General features: G+C 47.1%; 2 protein-coding genes across 2 annotated transcripts in view; one reads left to right on the top strand and one right to left on the bottom strand.

Moving 5' to 3' along the window:
• Positions 1-1,378: 1,378 nt before the first annotated feature.
• WDR87 (WD repeat domain 87) lies at positions 1,379-12,601 on the bottom strand. The gene is made up of 6 exons (XM_045532130.1): positions 12,477-12,601; positions 11,430-11,600; positions 8,177-11,055; positions 7,467-7,738; positions 5,756-7,101; positions 1,379-5,488 (listed from the first exon to the last, which is right to left on the bottom strand). The coding sequence occupies exons 1-6, from the start codon at positions 12,549-12,551 to the stop codon at positions 1,454-1,456; spliced, it is 8,778 nt and encodes a 2,925-aa protein (XP_045388086.1). The 5' UTR covers positions 12,552-12,601; the 3' UTR covers positions 1,379-1,453.
• Positions 12,602-18,229: 5,628 nt separating this feature from the next.
• SIPA1L3 (signal induced proliferation associated 1 like 3) overlaps positions 18,230-20,682 on the top strand; it is a 219,186-nt gene continuing 216,733 nt past the window's right edge. Inside the window, exon 1 of the mRNA XM_045532124.1 lies at positions 18,230-18,367. The gene's annotated coding sequence lies outside the window, so the exon portion shown is untranslated. The remainder of the gene's footprint in view (positions 18,368-20,682) is intronic.

Here is a 20,682-nt window from a genome sequence, read left to right as displayed (position 1 = left end):
GCCACGGCACTCTAGCCTGGGCAACAGAGTGAGACTCTGTCTCAAAAAAAATAAATAAATAAAAAATAAATAAAACCAATCAAGATGTTGCTGTGAAGGCATTTTTTAGCTATCATTATCATTTAGGTTAGTAGACTTTGAGTAAAGCAGATTACCTTCCACAATTCAGGTGGGCCTTATCTAATAAGCTGAAGGCCTTAAAGATAAAAAGACTGGAGGCTGCGTGGCATGGCTCATTCCTGTAATCCTAGCACTTTGGGAAGTTGAGGCGAGATGATTGCTTGAGGCCAGGAGTTAGAGACCAGCCTAAGCAACACAGCAAGACCCCATCAAAAAAATAATAAAAATTAGCGGGACATGGTGGTGCACACCTGTAGTCCCAGCTACTCAGGAGGCTGCGGCAGACAATCGCTTGAGCCCAGGAGCTGGAAGTTCCAGTGAGCTATGGTAACACCACTGGGCAACAGAGTGAGATCTTGGAATCCCCCTACATTGGCCCCCCTCCAAAGTGCTGGGATTATAGGCATGAGCCACTGTGCCCAAGCCCAACAACTTCTTCTACTTTACTACTCCTTTTCCTTTCACTCTTGTCTCCTTGATTACTAGAGGGAAAGATCCTAAGTCGTTGGGCAACAGGGAGAACCTAACTGATCCTGCACCTAGTTTTCCAAATCCCTCACTCTATCGCCTTCTCCAAACCCCATGTCCAGGTGGTGGTAAGGGGAGTGAAAGACATAAGTTTCCCTCCTTTTTTCTTTTTTACTTTAACCTCAGATGGCCTCACCCCTTAGTGCCATCCAGTGATGGAGTCAGCAGGTAGCACTGGCTAAAATTTGTTAAAGATTTTTCCTTTACTCTGAGGGTCTCCTTAACACCCACTATACCTGCTATTTGGGACTCAAGTCATCAGCATGCACAGTTATGATCAGAGAAATAGAGTCATCCCTCACTCTAGGCCCCCAAATACTAAGGGGCAAAATGCTGGGTCTTCTGATTCTAAAACCCATTCTCTTTCCACCATATCAATACCTCTTATATTAATGCCATATATACATTATTTTGGGGCCAGGTGCTTTCCTTCCTATAGTTTTTAGAGGAAGATGGTGCGAAGCAAGAAAGGAAGAGGAGGACAGACTCTCTGCCTCAGTGCCTCCACAGCACCACTAGCTTTTGGGAAGTTTTCCCATTCTCAGGAGTATGTGAGTATCTGGTTTTCCTGGCTACCTTCCTGGAGAACCAAAGTTTGGAGAAAAGGAATACATCAAAATGCTTGTTATAAACAAGAACCTCCTCTTTATTCCACGTATAGAATCTGGTTTCTAGAGCTGGGTAAGGAGAGGGCTTCGACCTGGCCCTACCTCTGTGTGGGCCTAGAGATGAAGGTCTAGATTTTGGTGACCAGGCCTTTTCTCCAGTTGAGAATGAAAAGTCTTGACCTCTAGTCAGTCCCAAATTAGGGAGTGGGAGCAACGATGTGGGGCAATTCCTTGGTGAGATGAATATCAGCTTGAGGCAGGCTTTTCCAGGCAAGTTCTAAGATCCCATACTGGGCGATGCCTACGGGAAGGATGGTGCGCACATTGTTCTTTCCAGGGAGGGGTACCACATCTTGGAATGGCTGAGTGCTTCTAGGGGTATGAGAGGCACCACAAAACAGGCAGTGGAACAATCGCTCTCCAGGAACTAGCTCTGTGGCCTTTAGGGCCTCTTTGTAAATAATCTCTTGGGGTTGAGGTTCCTCTCTCATTAGCAGCTCCTGTAGCAGCCTCTGGATTCGGGGGGACTTGAGTTGGTACAGGTCCATGAGCTGGCAGAACTGTTCCATCCAAGCAGCGCTGTCTTTTGCATATCGCTGCTGCAGCATTCGCAAAACATGGTACAGTGCCACAAATGTCTCCCATAGAGGAACCTCTTCCTTTTTTTTAGAGATGGGCTGTGTCTTCTTCGCTAACTTGGGCAATTTGGGAAACCTGCCCCTATCCTTAAAATCCCAGAAGTCCTTTTGAAACATCAGTGCCAGGGTTTGTTTTTCCACAGAGGCATGGGCACCTGGAAAAATGTCTCTTGTGGCAGGATAAAGGTGTTGCATTTCCATCTCCTTGAGAGCAGTGGATATCTGCTGCACTCGCTCACTTCTGTAAGGCTCTCCTAGAAGATGCCAGTTTATAGCCTTTGGGTCTGGAATCCTTTTGGTAGCTAATGGGGACTTGGGTGTGGGGACAGCCAAAGGTTTTAGCCCACTCTCCTTTTCCTTTCCTTTTATAGGAGGAATCACTTTCAGGTATTTTGGACTCACGGGCTCCTTACTGGGTTTTGAGATCCTTGTACTTTGTGATTCCAGGGCCTGCCTGTGACGGTACACAATGGCTTCAAGTTTGGCCAGATGCAGCCAATCTAAGTTTCCCTTTGAGGTGAGGTCTTTGAGGAGCTGACACAATCTGTGGAAACTATCCCTGGAAGGCTGTTCTCCTGCTTCTATCCGTTCTAGGACATGGTGGATCCACTTTACATCTGAAAGGCTTATGTCTCGATGTTGTTCCTCAGCCAGGATTTGGGAGGGAGGTAATTGTACCTTAGTCTTCCTCATCAGAGGTGGATGGTGCTCCAGAAACCACTTCCACTGGGCACGTGGTGGTTTGTGTTGGAATTTCTGAGCTTCCATGGTCTTTCTAAATATGTGGGATATGAACGGGGTCTTTAAGTCCTGTTCCTGGGACTCCAAAGGTATATCTGGAACATGTAGAGATATGGCCTTATATTTCTCCAACAGTTCTCTTTTTTTATCCATAAGCCTTGCCCTTGACAATTTCCTGGACATCTCACGTGCTATGGCCTTGTCATCTTCCAACGATACTTCTTTCACCGGCACTGGTGTTGACACTGGTACTGGTATCTTCCTTTTCATCTCCAGAGACACTGAAATCAGTTTCTTAAAAGGGCTTTTTATAACTCCCAGTTTCATAGTACTGTCTTTGATATGAGGGACTTCTTTTCCAGTGGAAGAGACTATTTCCCTTCCTCTTGTGCTCTTTATTTTTTCTTCTTGTAACTTAAATTGTTTTTCTTTTTTTAGGATCTCTTTTTCCTGGTCCACCTCTTCTTCTAATGCACTTCTCTCCTCTTCCTCCTTACTCAGACTTTCCATGTCTTCCTCACTCATGCTTTCTTCCTTCTCCTTGAACACTTCCTCTTTCTCTGGCACTACCTTCTTCTTTTTCCTTTCCTTCTTCTTTTCCTTCCTCTTTTCCTTCTCCTTCCTCTTTTCTTTCTCCTCTTGTTCTTTCTCTGTTTGCTTCTCCCCCTCTCCCTCCTCCTCCCCCTCTCCCTCCTCCTCCTCCTCCCCTTCCTCCTCCTTCTCCTCTTCCTCCTCTTCCTCCTCCTCTTCCGCTTCCTGAGACAAACTCTCTTCCTCTAGTTCCTCTAATAGACTTTCCATTTCTTCAGAAAAGTACTCGTCACTTTCCAGCTCATCCAATTGACTGGAAAACTTTTCCTTTCGTGTATCAACTCTCTTTTCCTCTTTTCTTTTTCTCCCTTTTTGTTTAAGAAAGGGGATTACCTCTTCTTCCTCTTCTACTCCTTCCTCTTCTTCATCCTGTATCATCACCTTATTATGTTTCCTGGCCAATCTGCTTTCTTGCTCAGTCATTTTTTCCTCTTTGTTTATCATTCTTCTTATTTCCTTGGCCAGTTTTCTCTGCTTCCAAGCCAGTTTCTTCTCATCTTTGGTCATTTCTGATTGTTCCTCAGAAACATCCCACTCTCTGATATCAAGTCTACTCTGTTCCTGGTACAATTTTTTTTCCTTAACAAAGAGTGACCTCTTTATCCTTGCCATCTTTATTTCTTCCTGGGTTACTTTCCTTTCATCACTGATTAGTTTTTGAAGTGCCTTTAAGATTTTGTTTATTTTTGTTGGTTCCTGGGAAATGCCCTCCTTTTTTTTAGCCAACTTCCTTATTGCTGTGACTAACTTCCTTTCTTCCTGGGCATATATTCTCTGTCCTCTAGTACGTTCCAATTTTCTTTTGGCAATGTTCCTTTCCTCTGTGGCCAATATCCTATCTTCATATACCAATATCTTCTCCTGTAGTGACAACCTCCTCTTAATTAGTTCCATTTCTTCCTTAGTCAGTTTTGTCTGTCCTGAAGTTTCTTTAGTCTTTCCCTTGGGAAGAGTTTCCTTTCCCTCAGCCAGTCTCATCTTCTCTTGGGCCAATTTCTTCATTTCCAGGTTCAATGCCTCTTCTTCCTTAGCAACATCCAACTCTCCTCGGAGATGTTTCCTTTCATGGAAAAATGCCGCCTTCTCCATAGCTAATTTCATTCTTTCCTGGGCCAATTTCTCCTGTTGCTCAGCCAGACTTTCCTCTGCTTGGACTAGTTTTTTCTCTGCATCAGCCAGTTTCTCTTTCTTCTGGAGCACTGTCTCCTTGTCCTGTCTCAGCTTCTCCTCTATATGAGCCAGTTTCTCCTTGTACTTCTCTACTTTCTCTTTTACTTTTACTAAGTGCTCTCTCTTTTGCTTGAGTATTTCTTTGCTAAAGAGGAGGTTCACTTTCCTATGAGCCAATTTTTCCTTCTCCCGAGCCAGATTCTTCTTTTCCTGAGCCAGATTCTTCTCTGTCTCAGCCACCATCTTCTTGTTCCTTATGAGTTCTTCATTGTTCTGGACCCATATTTCCCTTTCCTGAGCCAGTTTCTCCTTTTTCTCAATCAATTTTTCCCTTTTCTGGGCCAGTCTTTTCTCTTTCTCAGGCATTTTTTCTTTGCCCTGGGCCAGTTTCTCCTCTTCCTGAATCAGCAGTTCTTCTTCCTGGGCCAGTTTTTTCTCTTCCTCGGCTAACTTTTTCTCTTGCCAGGCCAGTGTCTTCTCTTGCTGAGCCAGTTTCTTCTTTTCCTCAACCAATGTCTCCATTTTCTGATCCAGTTCCTCTTCTTTCAAGGCCAGTTCCTCCGTGTCCCATTCCAGTTCCTCCAATTCCTGGGCCAGCTCCTTTTCTTGCCGGTCCAGATTTTGATCCTTCTGGGACAGATTTTCCACTTTCTGGACCAATATTGTTTTTATCTCTGCCAGTTTCCCACTTTTCATTGCTAATTTCTCTTCCCCTATAGCCACTTTCTCCAATTTCTTGGCCAGTTTCTTTCTTTTGTGGGCCAATTTCTCTGCTTCCCAGGTTAGCTTTTCCCATCTTTGGGCCAGTTTTTTCTCTTTCTGGGCAAACTTCCTCTCTGTCTGGGCCATTTCCCCATCTCCCTGGACCATTTTCTCATATTCATGGGCCAGTTTTCTCTCTTCGTGGGCCAGTTGTCTCTCTTCTTGTGCGAGTTTCTCTTCTTCTTGTGCTAGTTTCCTCTCTTCTTTGGCTTGTTTTCCTTTAGTTTGGGCTTGTTTCCTCTGTATTCTGGCCTGTTTATGATCTTCCTGGATCTGTCTCTGCTCTTCTGTGACCAGCTCTTCTTCTTCTTCCCACTCCTGAGTCACTTCCTCCTCTTGAGACACTTCCTCTGCCTGAGTCACTTGCTCCTCCTGAGACACTTCCTCTGCCTGACTCACTTCCTCCTCTTGAGACGCTTCCTCCTCTCGAGTCACTTCTTCCTCCTGAGACACTTCCTCCTCCTGAGGCACTTCCTCCTCCTGAGTCACTTCTTCCTCCTGAGATACTTCTTCTTCCTGAGATACTTCCTCCACCTGAGTCACTTCCTCCTCCTGAATCACTTCTTCCTCCTGAGATACTTCTTCTTCCTGAGATACTTCCTCCACCTGAGTCACTTCGTCCTCATCCTTGTACAGTTGCTCCTTGGCCTTTGATGACAGCTTATTTTCCCAGGCCTGTGTCCACTCATGCCATTCCAGCTTCCTTTTGTCCCCCTCCAGCATTTCCCCATCTTGGAGTAGCTTCTCTTCAGCCTGGGGTAGTTTCTCCAATTCCTGAAGATGCTTACTCTCCCACGTTTGCTTCCATGCATCCCAGGATGTTATGGTCTCACCATGAACCTGTTTCCACTGATCCCAGGACTTTTTCCCGTCCTGCCAAGATAGCTTCCTCTCAACCATAACTGGTTTTACTTCTTGATCAACCACTTTCTCCTTTGGTTTGGCCATTTCCTTCACTTTCTCACTCATGTCCTTCTTTTCTTTGATAATTTCCTTCTCCTTTTTGTCCATTTTTCTTTCCTGCTGGAGTGCTTTCCTCTCTTGCTTAGGTGACTTCTTAAAGGATTTTTCCTTCTCTTCTTTCTTTGATATTCGTTTTCTCTTGGTTAGGTCACCTGGTTCTAAAAAAATCACTTTCTTTTTCTTGCCTTTTTTCGGAATCGCTTGGGTTGCCTCCAAGTCCTCCATGCCTCTTTCTTCTTTTTGCGCTTGTTCTTGTCTCTCTTGTAACTCTTCCATGTCTCTGATGACCATGTCCTCTCTAATTGCTTCTTCATGGATAAAAATTGGTTTTTCCTCTGGCCAGACTACATCCCAATCAAGATCCTCAAGCAAAACCTGCCTTTCTTCCTTCAACAGGGGGCAGATCTCCTGAAAGAGTTCCCAGCTGGGGTGCCGATCTACTAGCATCTGCTGAGCTACAGTCACTAGCTCATTGTTTAAATCTTGTGACACTTTTGTTTGGGAACCAGATATCCTCAGGGTCATAAGACGACACAGATCATCCCGCCATGATGAGCCATCTCCAGGGGTAGACCTGCGGCCAGGCAGTCCAGCGGCACCTCGCCCTTTGATTTTAACCCTTGTAATAGCTGGTTCTTCCTGCCCAGGAGGTGGAGTTTCCTCAGTTATAACTTGGGCTTCTTTTGTCTTCTTCTTGTGCCTCTTTAGAGGTTTCTGAGCTTTTCTTTTCTTGCCTCTTTTGTCCCGTATTCTCCTCAGCATCGTCAGGGCCATCGCAAAGTTATCCTTTGAGACATCTTTCTCTTGAGCCTCAGCATCTTTTGAGACCTTTATGATACTGCCAATTGAAGACCTAGAAGGGATGGATGTTTCCTCCATGTCAATTGGTACAGCTTCACTCTCATCGCCTTCACCCTCTGTGGGACCTGCCTCTGGGACTCCCTCTTTCATCTTCTTGAGACCCCGCAACAATTTTCGGGCTGCAGGGAAAATCAGGAGATGGAGGTAAGGAAAGCATGGGAAGCTAAATGAAACCCTTCCCAATATCTGGTGTGAGCTAAGAGGAGCTACCATAAAAGAAGTACCAACAGAGAGGGCTGAGGCCTTAAAAAATAAAAGCATTCTCCTTGCTGTATTCCCAGCCTCCCCTCCCCAACCAAATCCTGGAAAGATAGGCCTTGGGGTCTTCCTGAGTTTGGGTGGATCCTTCCTAGGAGAGTTTCTTTCTATGACAAGATCTTTCCACATATCTCTCTTCCTATCTGGTATCTCTGGACCCACTTTAACCCTAACTACCTTGCCTCTTGGGGACCCTGAGGCATGGACCAGATCACTCCTTACGTACTCTGCTTTTTGCCCCCTATTCGGCTCCGTTTGTGGCCTTTGATGTGCTTGGTGGCCACTTCAGTTTCTTCAGAATCTTGGGGAGGATACATGGAAAAGGATGCATGTTCATAAGTCCTTGAGACATCTAAAGAAAAAGCAGGCTTTTCATCTCTATGTGACAAGGTCAGGTCCTCATTCAGTCGCTGTTCCACTTGTGTGTGAAGGATCTGGAGATCTGTGGGCCGCATCCCTAGCAGGTGGTCCAAGGTTTCCTCCCCGATCATCTCCTGCCTGTGAAAGTCAAAAGCGAAGAAGGACTATGTTGAATCAGGGACAAAAGGGAGAACAGGAAGGAAAGAACTACTGTGGAACAGGCAGTGGGTGTGGCAAAGTAGCCAAGAGGGACAACATATATGGATATAAATGATGGCCAAGAAGAGGAAAAAGTCTAGGAAGCAAGGGTAGGAGAAAAGGATGAAAAGTGGAACTTGAAGAGGTAGGGGACAGACAGGAATAGGAAAAGAAATGGAGAAAGGAGTGAGCTGTCAGGACTGTCAAGGGTAGTCATCTAGGAATGGACAAAGGCTATGAAAGAGAAGAGAGGGAGAGCTCATGAACAGGGATGGAAAAGGAAGGGAAGGGAAAAATGGGGAAGAGATACCAAGGAAAGGGAAGGGGAAAAGAAAATTAGAAGGAGGTAAAGAATTGAGGAAAGTACAAACAACTTACTGCATCTCTTGGAAAACCTCTCGTTTCTGGATCAACTTTAAGAGTGAGGTCTTAGAGTGGATTCCAGTATCAGCCATGAGGCTCAGGGTCTTAATCCTCACTCTTTGGTCCTTGTCCATTAATCCTTGGGACAGAGGCAGGGCAAAGAGATGAGTAATCATTCCTAGACGCTTCAGCCCTTCCCAGGCTAGTTCTCGGATCAGTGGGTTAGAATTGGTTGTCTCGTCCAGCAGACGACGGGCTGTCTCAGTGCGCGGGGATGGAGACACCTGGTAAGAGGCAAAGATTTGCCCTAGGGCACCAACACAACATTGGAACTTCAGTGGAGAAGCATGAAGCATAATATTGAGGATTGTCTCAATCAGGCTATTAACAGCTAGTTCACTCATTTTTCTTCCCAGCCAACTTCGGTTTGCTCCGTCTGTAAGGACGCTGTAGGTTATATCCTTGGATAGTCTCATTTCTAGGAAGTCTACATCCTCCTTCTCCTTTGAGGGTTCTCCTATATCACTAATAGGTCTTACTCTGTGGTGCCAGAAGAAAAATCGAGACTTGTTCCATTCCAGTTCCCGCTGGGGTGAGTGCAGGCTGCACTGTAGGAATATTGGACTGCCCTCTGGCCAAAGACGGGCACGAATCACTGAGTTGGGGATATAGCAGTCAGGGGCAAGGAGCCATTCCTGGCCTTGACCAAAGTAGCATCGCAATATCTGATAGGGGTTGAGTCCGTCCCAGCTAGTTATCTGTAGTTGGGGAGGAATCACATAATGGGGTTGGTGAGGTTTGCTCATCTGCATCCAATCAGCTTCTGCCTCCTGCAAATAATCACGTGTGGGGGTACACAGTACTACTGGACTCCCTTCCTCATCTTCTTCTATGACATGTGGCACAGAATGGTCAAAGGCAATGGCCCGTTTATTGACAAGGCTCACCAGACCCACTAATTCCTGTTGCCCCTGCCCTGGGTACACATACTTGGGCACAAATATGGTTTCAAAGGAGAAGAAGAAGCTTGGTATGAAGGGCTTAGGGACTTCTAGTGCTTCATCTGTTATACTCACAAAGGAAAGGCGAGTTAGTATGTTTGGAGGAAACAGTTTTAAAGAGGAAACCAGATAAAGACTCTGGTTGAAAGTCACAAGCAGATCACCCCGGTCATTTGCAAAACAGAGTGGGCCAAAGTGCAGTGATGAGTCCAGCATGGCTATGAGTCTACCATGGAAGTTCCAGACCCGGACGGTGCCATCTACAGCACCTGTGACAAAAAGATTCAAGGACAGACAGACATCAAAGGATGTGATGGTACACTGATGCAGAGGCAACGTTTCTATGAACGTCGAGCCATTCTGTAACCCAGAGGACATAAAATCTTGGAACTTCCAGAGACGCAGGCAGTTAGTCTCTGTGATGGCACTAACAGACTTGGGCAAAAGCATCAGGTGGTTTAGGTGACAGCTGCTGAGAATGCTGGCGAGGGGCTGTAGACGTACTCTGACCCCCTCGAGCACAGCTTCTGACAGGTGTACATAGTCATCCATTCCATAGGAACAGAGGAAAGAGTTTCCTTGGCCACTAAAAATCCCTGCAGATGGCGTAGAGAGTGCCAGTACAGCCCCATAGTGCATGAGTCTCTCTATTCGGGCACAGCTGTGCTGGGAAAGCACTCTGATTATACCACTCTGGTGCCCAGAGAACATCAGTCCTTCTACACCCCGCCCCAGCTTGAAATGCCCATAAGCCAGGCATTGTACAAAGTCCTGAGAATTTGGTGAGGTGCGTAAGAGGTACTTGGCTGGGCAAGGGCAGCGGGCTGTGTCAAATACCAGCACCTCCGAGCTGCCTGTTGCTACAAAGAGCTCCTCTTTCCCTGGGTCATAGGCCCAATCCACAGCCTTGTCCAGGATTGAGAAGGGCCAAGTAAGAATCAGAAGATCCCCTGTTAATGGGGACAAAAAGCGCAACAAGCCATCCTCAGTAGTGCACAGGATCCGGAACCAGTTCTCTCCACAGCGGACCCGACGCACCTGGTGAGGAGCAGAACCACAGACGTTGAAGAGGCTATAGAAGCAGGGCAGACGGCGCAAGGAAAAACTGTGGGTGGTTTGGAGGAAGAAAGTAACATCATCAATAAACTGGAGTCGACAGAGCTCCTCGCCAAGTTCTAGCCGCCGAAGCAGGTTTCCAGAAGTAAGGTTCCACTCCTTGATTATGCCTTCACTGCCAGCTGTCAGCAGCGTGTGGGCCTCTGGCCGGCTGCGGATACATATCACTGGTGAGTGATGAGCCCTGAAGCTGTGGAGAGACTGGCCTTGAACGAGGCTCCATACTTGGATCTCCCCAGCCTGGTTTCCAGCATAGAGAAAGCCCTGATCAGAACAGGTGAAGCAGCAGGTGATGGAGGAGCCACTGCTGGTGGAAGTGAATCTCTTTGCCTCTCCCAGCCGGCCCTGGCCCTCGCGCTCAAGGACCCTCACCACAGTCTCACACAGGGCTAGGAGGGAGCCGCCGGGGCTATTCAGTACGATGTCCTGGACAAGCTCCTCCCCAGGCATGGAGACCATGTGGGCGATTTGGAGGCCCTTGCCACTGCACTCAATGACCCAGGTGACCACCGCCCCCAGGATGCCAGACAAGAGCATTTTCATTTCCGGGTCATAGCAGAGGCAGCTGATGTTGAAGCGGCATGGCACTATACTTAGGAGTTTGAATGCCCGAAAGTGGTCCCCAAAGAGCCGCAGAATCATATCACCACAGTAAGTCACAATGATATGAAAGGAACCTGTGTGGACCATGGACTGAATGGGCGGCAGTTGTTCAGTCATGGAGAATGTTCTCTTCTCCACCATGTCGTCAGTTTTGCTCATCATCCATACAACAGCCTAGAAGAGAATAAGATAGAAACTGCCTAGAAAAGATAGTAGCGGAGGAAAGGGCAGAATATTTAGGTACTTTTCCCTGTGTTGTGCTAAGGAGGAATTGGAAGACTCTAGAGTGATTTTACTCCTTGGTGATGAGAGTTGGAAATATGGAGAGGCAGGAAGCCTAGGACCCTTTCCCCAACCTTGGTCTACTTTAGGGGAACCATAAACTCCAAGTCTCAACATGGAGATTGTAAGTGGACAAAGGATGCGGGGGGAATACTGGATCCAGATCCCATTCATTCAAGGAGCATATCTTCCTTTGTCTGGGTTAAGAGCTATATGGGCATGGCCCTCGGAGAATGGACTAAGAAGGGTAAGAAAGGCAGTTTTACCTGTATTTCTTTTGTGTGTGGTGTCGCCCAAGAGAGGGAGGCAAAGAAGTAGGTGTCACTGTAGTAATGGCATATAAGTGGCATATTTTGAGGATAGCGAGACTCTTTGAACAATATCTGGGACTGGTCACTCAGCACAACTAAGTTATTCTTTGGGTCATCTGAGGATTGCTGGGGAGAAGCATAGCATAAACTAAGAGGCAGAGCACACATATGCTAAATATAGTCTTACACAAGTCACAATTGGAGCAGTTCACAAAGTCAGGCCTCCCATCCCAAGGACTATTACACCCACACATGCACAACTTATCACCTGTGGGACATCTATACTTCACAAGCCTATAACAAATCACCCAATGCAGAAGGGAACCAAACCCCTATAGGGCATATATGGGCAAATTTTACAGTGTGAACACAGGGGAAAATGATGTTCTTCCTAACCTGATGTTAGCCACACCTGCATCTCACAGTCTCCCTTTGCCTAAAAGGTACATGTATCATAAAAGAAACAACATTTAACAGATTACCCAGGCAAGTGCATCACCTCATACCCACATGTGATATAACAGGGTGTCCCATAAGTTAGTGCAGCTCTAAGTTATTAAAGCTTAAAACTATACTAAGACTCTTGGGACACCCTATCTGGCCTTTAAATTTGACAGAGGACTGGCACATATACGATATATATTATCCCACAGTGATAAGAGTTTGTGCTAATGAAACATGCACCTGGGATCATTTTATTCAGAGCCAACCATAGCACAACTGAGGTTGGCAAATGTTCTCTCTGGTGCCTTCTTCCTTCTCTTCCCAGAAGGTTGGTTCCTCTGACAATGCTCCAAAGTGTTCACCTCCCACTATCAAAATGTCTTTGTAAGAGGTCTGTAGACTCATTTGGAAATTGATAGCCTACTTCCTCTAGGGTGACAATTGTCTTTATGGTCTATCCTGCTTGCTTCTGCTCTCAAAGACAATCTGTGGCTCTTCTGGAGTGTAAGACAGATAGAGGCCAACCAATAACACATTTATGTCCTGCGTATACATTACCTTGCTATTGTGTACAATTTCATTTATGCAGTATTTAAAATCTTTCCATGGGGGAATGAGTCTGGGGGAAGACATCACCTTGATTATCTCTTGGTCCTCCTCAGGACTGACTGATGTTTAAAAACCTGTGGGAATCCAAAAGAGCCTGGCTTAGGCACTGCTGCTTTTTGAGGAGCTGGGAATCAGAAGGCAAGAGCCATGAACTCATGTTTATTGAACACCTTCTAGATGTCAGTAACTATGCACAGGATATACCTTCTCATTTAATCCTCACTACAGCCCGGTAAGGTAGGTATTGCCCATTTTATAGGTGAGAAAATGGAGGCTTGGAGAGGGTAAATAAAGGAGCTGGGGATTGAATCTTAGCATTTTTCTATCATAACCCAGTAGGATAATATGGGTGAGGGAAGCAGAGAAACCTAGAGAGGGCCCTGAAAAGAATACCCTTACAGGCAAATAATAGTTGTTTGTTTTTGTGGTATGGCAGGATAGCATTTTGTGAGGACTAGGTTCTCAAAATGTGGTCCCTGGGCCTCCTGCACCAGGATTCCTGGGGGTGGGGGAGGTCTTAAAATGCATATTCCTGGGCCCCTACTGTAGACCTACTGAATTAGAACCATGGAAGTGGGACCCAGGAACCTTCACTTACAACAAACTCCCCAGGTGATTCTATCAACGTTCAGGTCTGACTACTGAATTAGGAAACAGATAAGGGGCACCCAGGACTAAGAGCCAGCCCTGCCTAGTATGGACGGAGGAAGGATCTAACCATTTGGCCTCGCAGGCTTCTTCAGGCTTGTGGAATCAGTCAGCTCTCTTACAAGAGGTGCATCTGCTGTTCATCGTTCTCTTTCCCATTCCCTTCTCTTTGGCCTTCATGAGGACAAACCTACTTTTCCTGGTTGGATTGTGAATAAATCTTACTTTTAACAATCCCCCTCTGTCAGGGAATCTGTCATTACTGGTGTGACAATGGGCTTGTTTTTCCTCATTTGTAAAATGAAAATGCCTGGCTGGGTGTAGTGGCTCATGCCTGTAATCCCAGCACTTTGAGAGGCCAAGGAGGGAGGCCAGGAGTTCAAGACTAGCCTGGGCAATATTGCAAGACCCTGTTTCTACAAAAAAGAAAAAAAAAAAAAAAGAAGAAGAAAAAGAAAGCAAAGAAAATGCCAGTCTTGCCTACTTCACAGGGTTGTTGCCAAGACCAAATAGGATCAATTCAAGTGAAAACCCTTTTAAGAATACTCTGAAGCAACAGACAATTATGATTGCTGATTTTAGGCTGGCCTAGTTCTCAGGCAGGTGAGAACTCCATTCCTTGCAACCCATACTTTGTAACTTTTCAGTTGCTCTGGAAACAAGACAGCGAAATTTATAGTGTGACCACCAGAGGGCGATGGAGGCAAACCTTGCCTGCCAGGTGAAGGAAAATTTCATCAAATTTAGAGAAATGATTCCCAAAGTGTGATCCCCAGGCCAGCAGCATCAGCACCATCTGGGAACTTGTTAGAAATGCAAGTTATGGGCCCCACCCCAGACCTACTGAATTGGAAACTCTGTGATTAAGGCCCCAGAATCCTAGCTGTAACAAGCTCTCCACCTGATCTTCACACTGAAGTGTGAGAACTGGTTTAGAGAGCTGTTGGAGTCCTGAGCTTTCTAAAGCAAGATCAGCAGAACCCACTCTCTAGCATGGCTAAGCCAGGGTCTCTGTGTTGCCATAGAGACTGGATGGCTGGATTTGGGGAGGGAAGCAGCAGACAAAACTTATCATTATCTCATATGTGTAGAGTAGGCTGGAGCCCACAACAAAGCTTTCACATCTCTTAGTTCTTCAAAGACTCCAGAGAGGCAGATATCACCATCTCCATTGTACCCCACTGGCACCTTCTTGAGGCCCAGAGCTGCTGAAAGGGTGCTTATTTGTAGCAAATTTGCAGTCAGTGCCATCAGTTCCCACTGCTCCAGATATCTCCTCTGAGTCCCACTTTTCCTGACAAGCCTTAAAAAGTGAGTGGTTGGGACCCTTTGGGGAAATATTTCTAGAGGGTGAGTGAGAAAGAGGGCCTTCAAACCCCAAGCCTTTATGTTTATTTATTTTTTGCCACTCCGTCCCACCCCATAAACCAGTTTCCTCAAGTTAACCCTCAGAGGAAGTCTCTTTCCTAAAATCCCCCATATTTGACTCCCTAATCCCAGTACTGGTCCTTAAAAGCAAATTCGGAGTGAGCTTCAGATGCTTTAATCCCAATGGTCATGACTGTTTAGTATCTTGAAAACCCAAAGATAATTTAATGGGAGAATTCAAGCCTTGTGGCCAACTTAGGGGAGAGGATATTTGAGGACAACATATGGTTTGTCCTGCTGACTGTGGAGACAAGCTAGGTCCATGACTGGGCACTGACAGTGGAACCGTATGCTTTTTTTTGGCAATAGTCCACTCCAAGGTATAGTGTTCATGGTGGTCTGAGGGAAGGCAAACGGCCCACCAGCCCTGCCTTGTTAAAGAGAGTTGGCTCTAGGGGGCGCTGCACTCCACAACACTGTCGGGACCCTGGGCTCCCTTTGGGTCACTCATTGGCCCCATGTTCTCTGTTACAGTGTGTGAGGGGATACAGGCAGCATCCCTGCTCCATAGAACTTACAGTTCAGGGAAGGCAGGCATCAATGAATAGTCATAAAATTGATTACAATGGCAAATTCTGGGTGATGAATTATATTATTCTTTGAACTTTTCTGCAACTTTTAATGTTCTCAAATTACGCTAGTGATTCAGTTTTAAGAAGGAAAAGTACGGAGTGCTACGAGTACATATAACAAAGTGACCTGACACCCAAAAGGAGGGTGATGTGTTCTAGGCACACAGGGCATTGGCTTAGCCATAGCAGAGGGTGAGTTCTGCTGATCCTGCTGCAGGAAGCCCAGGCCAAAGTGATTTGGGACTCCCAACACACTGTGGGAGGCCCCTGCATGGATTGTATGGCCTTCCAGGTGGGTCTCACATTTAGGGAAGGGGGTATAGAAAGTTAAGCTGGTATCAGAAGGGCCTAATCAGTTGATGGTAAAGTCAGAAGGGCAACCATGGCTTATCTGGTTCTCTAAATGACATTACTGATAAGGAGCCCATGTTTGTCCCCAGGATCTGGGAGTGCTGCTCTCTGGCCTTCAGGTGGCTACATAGCTAGGGCTGGGGATGGAATGCACTTAACTTTCTTTACAGAAAGAAACAATTTTTCAGGCAGATAAAATGCATTAACAGGGTGAGCTATTAAATAGTTTCTATTGGGTGGAAGAGTTATCCTGGATCCCTGAGAGTAATGATAGACTCCAGGATTGATTAGGTTGTAAAGTGGCAATTGCATTTTACATATGTTGTTTTATGTAATTTTGCAATGATTCCATGACTTAGCTATTATCCCTTTAATTAAACACATTTTTTAATGGGCATGGTAAAAATATTCCAAACCTACTAAGGGGAATATAAGGAAAAAAAGGCCACTTTTTCACACCTGACCACCTGTCCTTCAGTTTCCCCTTCAGAGAGGTAATCGTGGTTGTGTTTCTTGTGTCTTTCTAACAGTGTTCTGTACATATACCCAGACATATATGTAAAAAATATTTTTCTTATACAAATGATAGTATATTATATACACTATTCTGCACCTTTTTCTCTCTTAATATATCTTACAGATTGGTTCATATTAATACATATAGCTCTGCCTCATTTCTCAACAGTTCCCAGCTGCAAGGCATTCCAGTGTGTGGCTGAACTATCATTTATTTATCCAAATTTCTATTAATGGACATTGGGCAGTTTCCAACCTTTTGCTACAACCAATGCCACAAATGAATATCTTTGTGCCTCATAAACCTTTACTGTTTTTTTAATTTTATTTCAGCATTTTATGGGGGTACAAATGTTTAGATTAGGTATATTGCCCTTGCCCCACCCGAGTCAGAGCTTCAAGTGTGTCCATCCCCCAGACAGTGAGCATCGCACCCATTAGGTGTGAATATACCCATCCCCTCCTCCCCTCTCGCATCTGCCTGACAGCTGATGAATGTTATTACTATATGTGCACTTAAGTGTTGATAGGTTAATAACAACTTGATGGTGAGTACATGTAGTGCTTGTTTTTCCATTCTTGGGATACTTCACTTAGTAGAATGGGTTCCAGTTCTATCCACTAAACCTTTACTTTTAACTAACTTAATTAAATTGCAGAACTGAAGGAATGAAAATATTTTTCCATTAAACATAACTTGGGAAAATGTTTTTGATATCTTTGGGTAAAACTATTAATATTAAAATTTCGCCTGTTTATGGAAAATTTAAAATTGCGTATGTGGCTTGCGTTATATTTCTATTGGATAGCACTGCTCTGGATTATCACTATCTAGTAGTGGCCTGATATGCCTACAGCCTGAGAGCTCCCTGAGGGTAGGACCCCAGGCTGTCTGGATTTCACCTGTGTCCCCATAATTACCCAGCCTGGCATGCAGTAGGTTCTTAATACCTTTTTGATGAATGAGTGGGCAAATGAATGACCCCTCTGCCCTCTCTTAGGAAGAAGAAATGTATGCTTCCCAGCTTCAAGTTTTACTGAGCATCTTCCTGGAAGGCAAGCTGAGGTGGGAAGAATATTGACTAGGGTTTCTTGACCAGAGGACTCGCAATTCCAGTCAATTCCCTCGGTAGCCCTTATGGAGAGGCAATATACGTTTAAAAAAGTAGGGGGCGGGGTCAGATCCCTGATTATGTCAGCAGGTGGACTACATTTGGACAAAATTTCCCAGCCTGTAGGTACTCAACACTAGTTACCCTCAGAATGTGTGATTAACGAGAGAACGGAAGATCACAAGGTCTCCAGGGCAGCCCCCTGTGTCGCAGTCCCGAGGCTCCCGTCGATGCCAGAGCTCTGGGGCCGCTTAGGTCGTGGAGAGACGACCAGACCCACGTCCCCTCACACTCGGGCGGCCCGGCCCTCCACGTGCGCGGGAGGGTGGGCGTGTCCGCCTTTTTAAGGCAGAGGCCGCGCCTGTTACCTGCTACGGGACTCCCGACAGGGGACGGGGACGGCGTGGGTGACGGCACTCGGAAGCTCCCGTGGGGAGTAACAGACCAAACGGGCCGAGAGCCTGAGAAGCTACCTCGCGGATGCTGCGGGAGGACTCAGCCAACCATGCGGTTAGCGCCCCCAGCCCGCGCGAGGCAGACCAACCGAGAGAGGCGTGAGCGCGCGCGCGCGCGCGTTCGAAATACATTAAAAAAAAACAAAACCTCCCCGCGGGGGCCCGCGACAATTTAGGCCGGAGTCGGCCGGCAAGCGCGCGTGCACGAGCGCGCATCGACGCCCTTCTCCCCCGCCCCCTCCGTTGGGGGTCTAGCGCACAGCTCTGCTTCCCCAGCCTCCGCCGAGGTTCGCGTCCTCGCGGCGAGGGTCTCGCGCCTCGCGGAGAGTGAGGGAGAGGTTCTGCCGGATGAAGGGAGGCGGCGGACAGGGCTAGGAGAAACCGTCCTAGCTGGGTGAGGAACGCGGCTCCCGGGCTGGAGTACGCAGAAGACACGCCTCCCTCCCTCACGCCCCCCGGGGCTGCGGAAGTACTCTGGAGACTGGAGCGGCCGGGAGGCGACCGGTGGACTACCGTCCCCGGCAGGCGGCGCGGTTGTGCGCCTACGGCTCCCGGCAGCACCTGCGCGCCAGGCTCTTTTCAGCTCGCTGCCGCCGAGGGCGAAACTACAGTTCCCAGAAGGCCTCGCGCGAAGCGGCTTGGAAGTGGGCAGCCTGGAAGTCACTCGGGCCACCGGAGCTGGCGGCGTCTCCAGAGAGCGGCGCGGGGCCGAACGCAGCGGTCGTGGGGCCCGCGGGGTGGGCAGCCGGGACGCCTAGGTATGTGGCTGTGGGCGCAGGAGCGGCCTCGCGCAAGGGTGGCGGGGAATCTGTGGCTGCTCAGACCTGGAGGGTCAGCGCGGGCGGGCGACCGGGCGGACGGCCGGGTGTGGGCACCGACCGTGGGGGGCGGCGGCGCCGGGACTCGCGCCCTCCGGACCCGGCTGGACTCGTGCCCGCATGGTTCAACTTTCCAGACGTGCAACCCGGCTCTGTGGGGAAGAGCTTGGAGTCCGGGAGCGGTGGGTTCGCGTCCCGGCTCTGCCACCGGGGAGCTGCGATCTGGGGAAACCTCGCGGAACCTCAGTTGCCCCTGCAGTAAAACGGGGTAGGAGAGTGTCTTTTGCCGGGGATTCTGTTGAGATAAGCGGATAAAACATTTGGCACATAGAAGACAGTATGTGTTTGCGTTATTGTTAGCTCCCGGAGAAACGAGGCGAAGATAGTATCGATCGCATAGGATGACGGTTAGTTGAGGGAGTACATGTAAAGAGCCAAGCCCATAGTTAGCACCCAACGAAGGCTAGATGCTGTTAACTGAGATTGTTTTATTAAGACCTTTGATTTGGAAGGCAGAGAGACCCAGGTTCAAATTTAGGATCTGCTGTTTGCCAGCTGTGTGACTTTGGGTAACTGACTTCACTTCTCTGTGCCTTGATTTCTGTATCTATAAAATGGGGATTTAAATAGCCGCCGCTTCGTAGAGTTGTTTTGAGGATGCAATGAAAATATCATGTGTAAAGTGCTTAGCACAGCAGCTGGCACATAGCGCTTAGTAAATTATACCATGTATTCAGCCTTTTCCCAGTGGCCGGGAGACCCTCTCAGGGAGGGGCTCTAGTTGTAGTCTTGGTCAGACTCAAAACTGGTTTAGTTGACTTCCCTTCCTACAGCCTCAGGTTCCTCATTTATAAAATGAGACAATCACAGTATCACTCTCAAAGGATTGTAAGGATTTGCTGAGATTGTATTCCTAGCCGTCTCTTACTAAGTAGCAGCTTTTATGTATTATAATTGTTCTTCAGTATTCCCCATCTGGCCCAGAGGCTGCCTAACTGTGGGCTGTGTGACATAACAGCCCTGAGCTCCCCCACACGTGTGCTCCCAGCCTCAGTGTCCCATCTGTGAAATGGTAGTCATAGGACTTTTGTGCCAGAATTGTTGTGATGTTTCCAGGAGATAATTCATATTTAGTATTTAGAACAGGGCCCGGTACATAATAAGTGCTTAATAAATGTATCTTGCTGTTGGTTTTTTTTTTTTAGGCCCTTTCTGCTTCTGTTTGTATCTATGAGGCAGAGTGGGGACAAGATCAGTGTTTCTCCCCCCGCTCCCAAGTTTTACTCACCAAAGGTTAACTTGGGGAACATACTGCAGTATAGGGACCTAAGAAGAGCTGGGGCTGACCTGGCATCAGCAGCCCCCTGCTCACACACCCCTCCCCGACAAGCCAGTGTATTCACTCCAGTGCTTCAATTACTGTCCAAGTGATGCCATCTCTTGACTGTGTATCTCAAAGCCACACTAACCCCTGAGCTCCAGCTCCAAGTGTGGAGCCTGTGCTTTCTTGATGTCTTCTGATGGCTGTTCCCTGGGCACCATAAACTCAACATGTCCAACCCGAACTCTTCTTCCCCCCGGACCCAGTAGTCACCATCTTGGCAATGGACCAACAGTGACCTGGTTGCCCGAACCAAAAACTTGGGAATTGTCCTTCTTTCCCAGCCTTCGCATGTCTAGTTGGCAAGAAGGATGGAGCTGCCATTTCATAGAAATGCCATTTCATTGGCCTACGTGGTCTCTCATCTGATGGGCACGGAAAATTCCCCTAAGCTCCTGGCAGTGGCCTATTCTGAAAAGGTTGTTTCTTTTAAGTCATCAAGGATTAACACATGTAAGCATATGTTACATGTATTACTAAGGGGCAGAGAAGACATTATGGACTTGGCTAGACTGCAGTGGCTGTGGATGTGGCATGAAACTGGCTTTCAGGGGACCCATTTCAGCCTGCCAAAGATTGGCTGAGTTGTTCATTTCTTTCTGAAAAGTTATACTGTGTCAGTGGGTTAGAATATCCCATATGGGAAGGTGGCTGTCCTGGGCATTTCAGGAGGCAGCGCACATACCACACACCTGAGAGGAGCCTGGGGATGGCATTTATTAGGTCTCCCTTTGGGTTGAGTCTTTTGTCAGAAACCTGTCACTGTGATTGCATTTGGTGATGGAAAGCATGGTCTCCATCACATTTGTGATGGTCACCAAGTTTACCTAAGTGTTTTGTTAATCTGAGGAAATAAAGCAGTGACTTTAAAAAA

The sequence above is a fragment of the Lemur catta genome, chromosome 19 (assembly GCF_020740605.2).
Source record: "Lemur catta isolate mLemCat1 chromosome 19, mLemCat1.pri, whole genome shotgun sequence".
NCBI lineage: Eukaryota > Metazoa > Chordata > Mammalia > Primates > Lemuridae > Lemur > Lemur catta.
This window is presented reverse-complemented; position numbering and strand designations above follow the sequence as displayed.

Bases quoted from the DNA above. Each gene is read 5' to 3' on its own strand.
- WDR87 (XM_045532130.1), bottom strand. From the start codon at position 12,551: ATGTCTTCCCCCAGACTCATTCCCCCATGGAAAGATTTTAAATACTGC. The intron at 7,739-8,176 runs GTAAGTTGTTTG...TGACTTTCACAG, and splicing joins GAGGTTTTCCAAGAGATGCA to GCAGGAGATGATCGGGGAGG. The intron at 7,102-7,466 runs GTACGTAAGGAG...TTTTCCCTGCAG, and splicing joins AATAGGGGGCAAAAAGCAGA to CCCGAAAATTGTTGCGGGGT.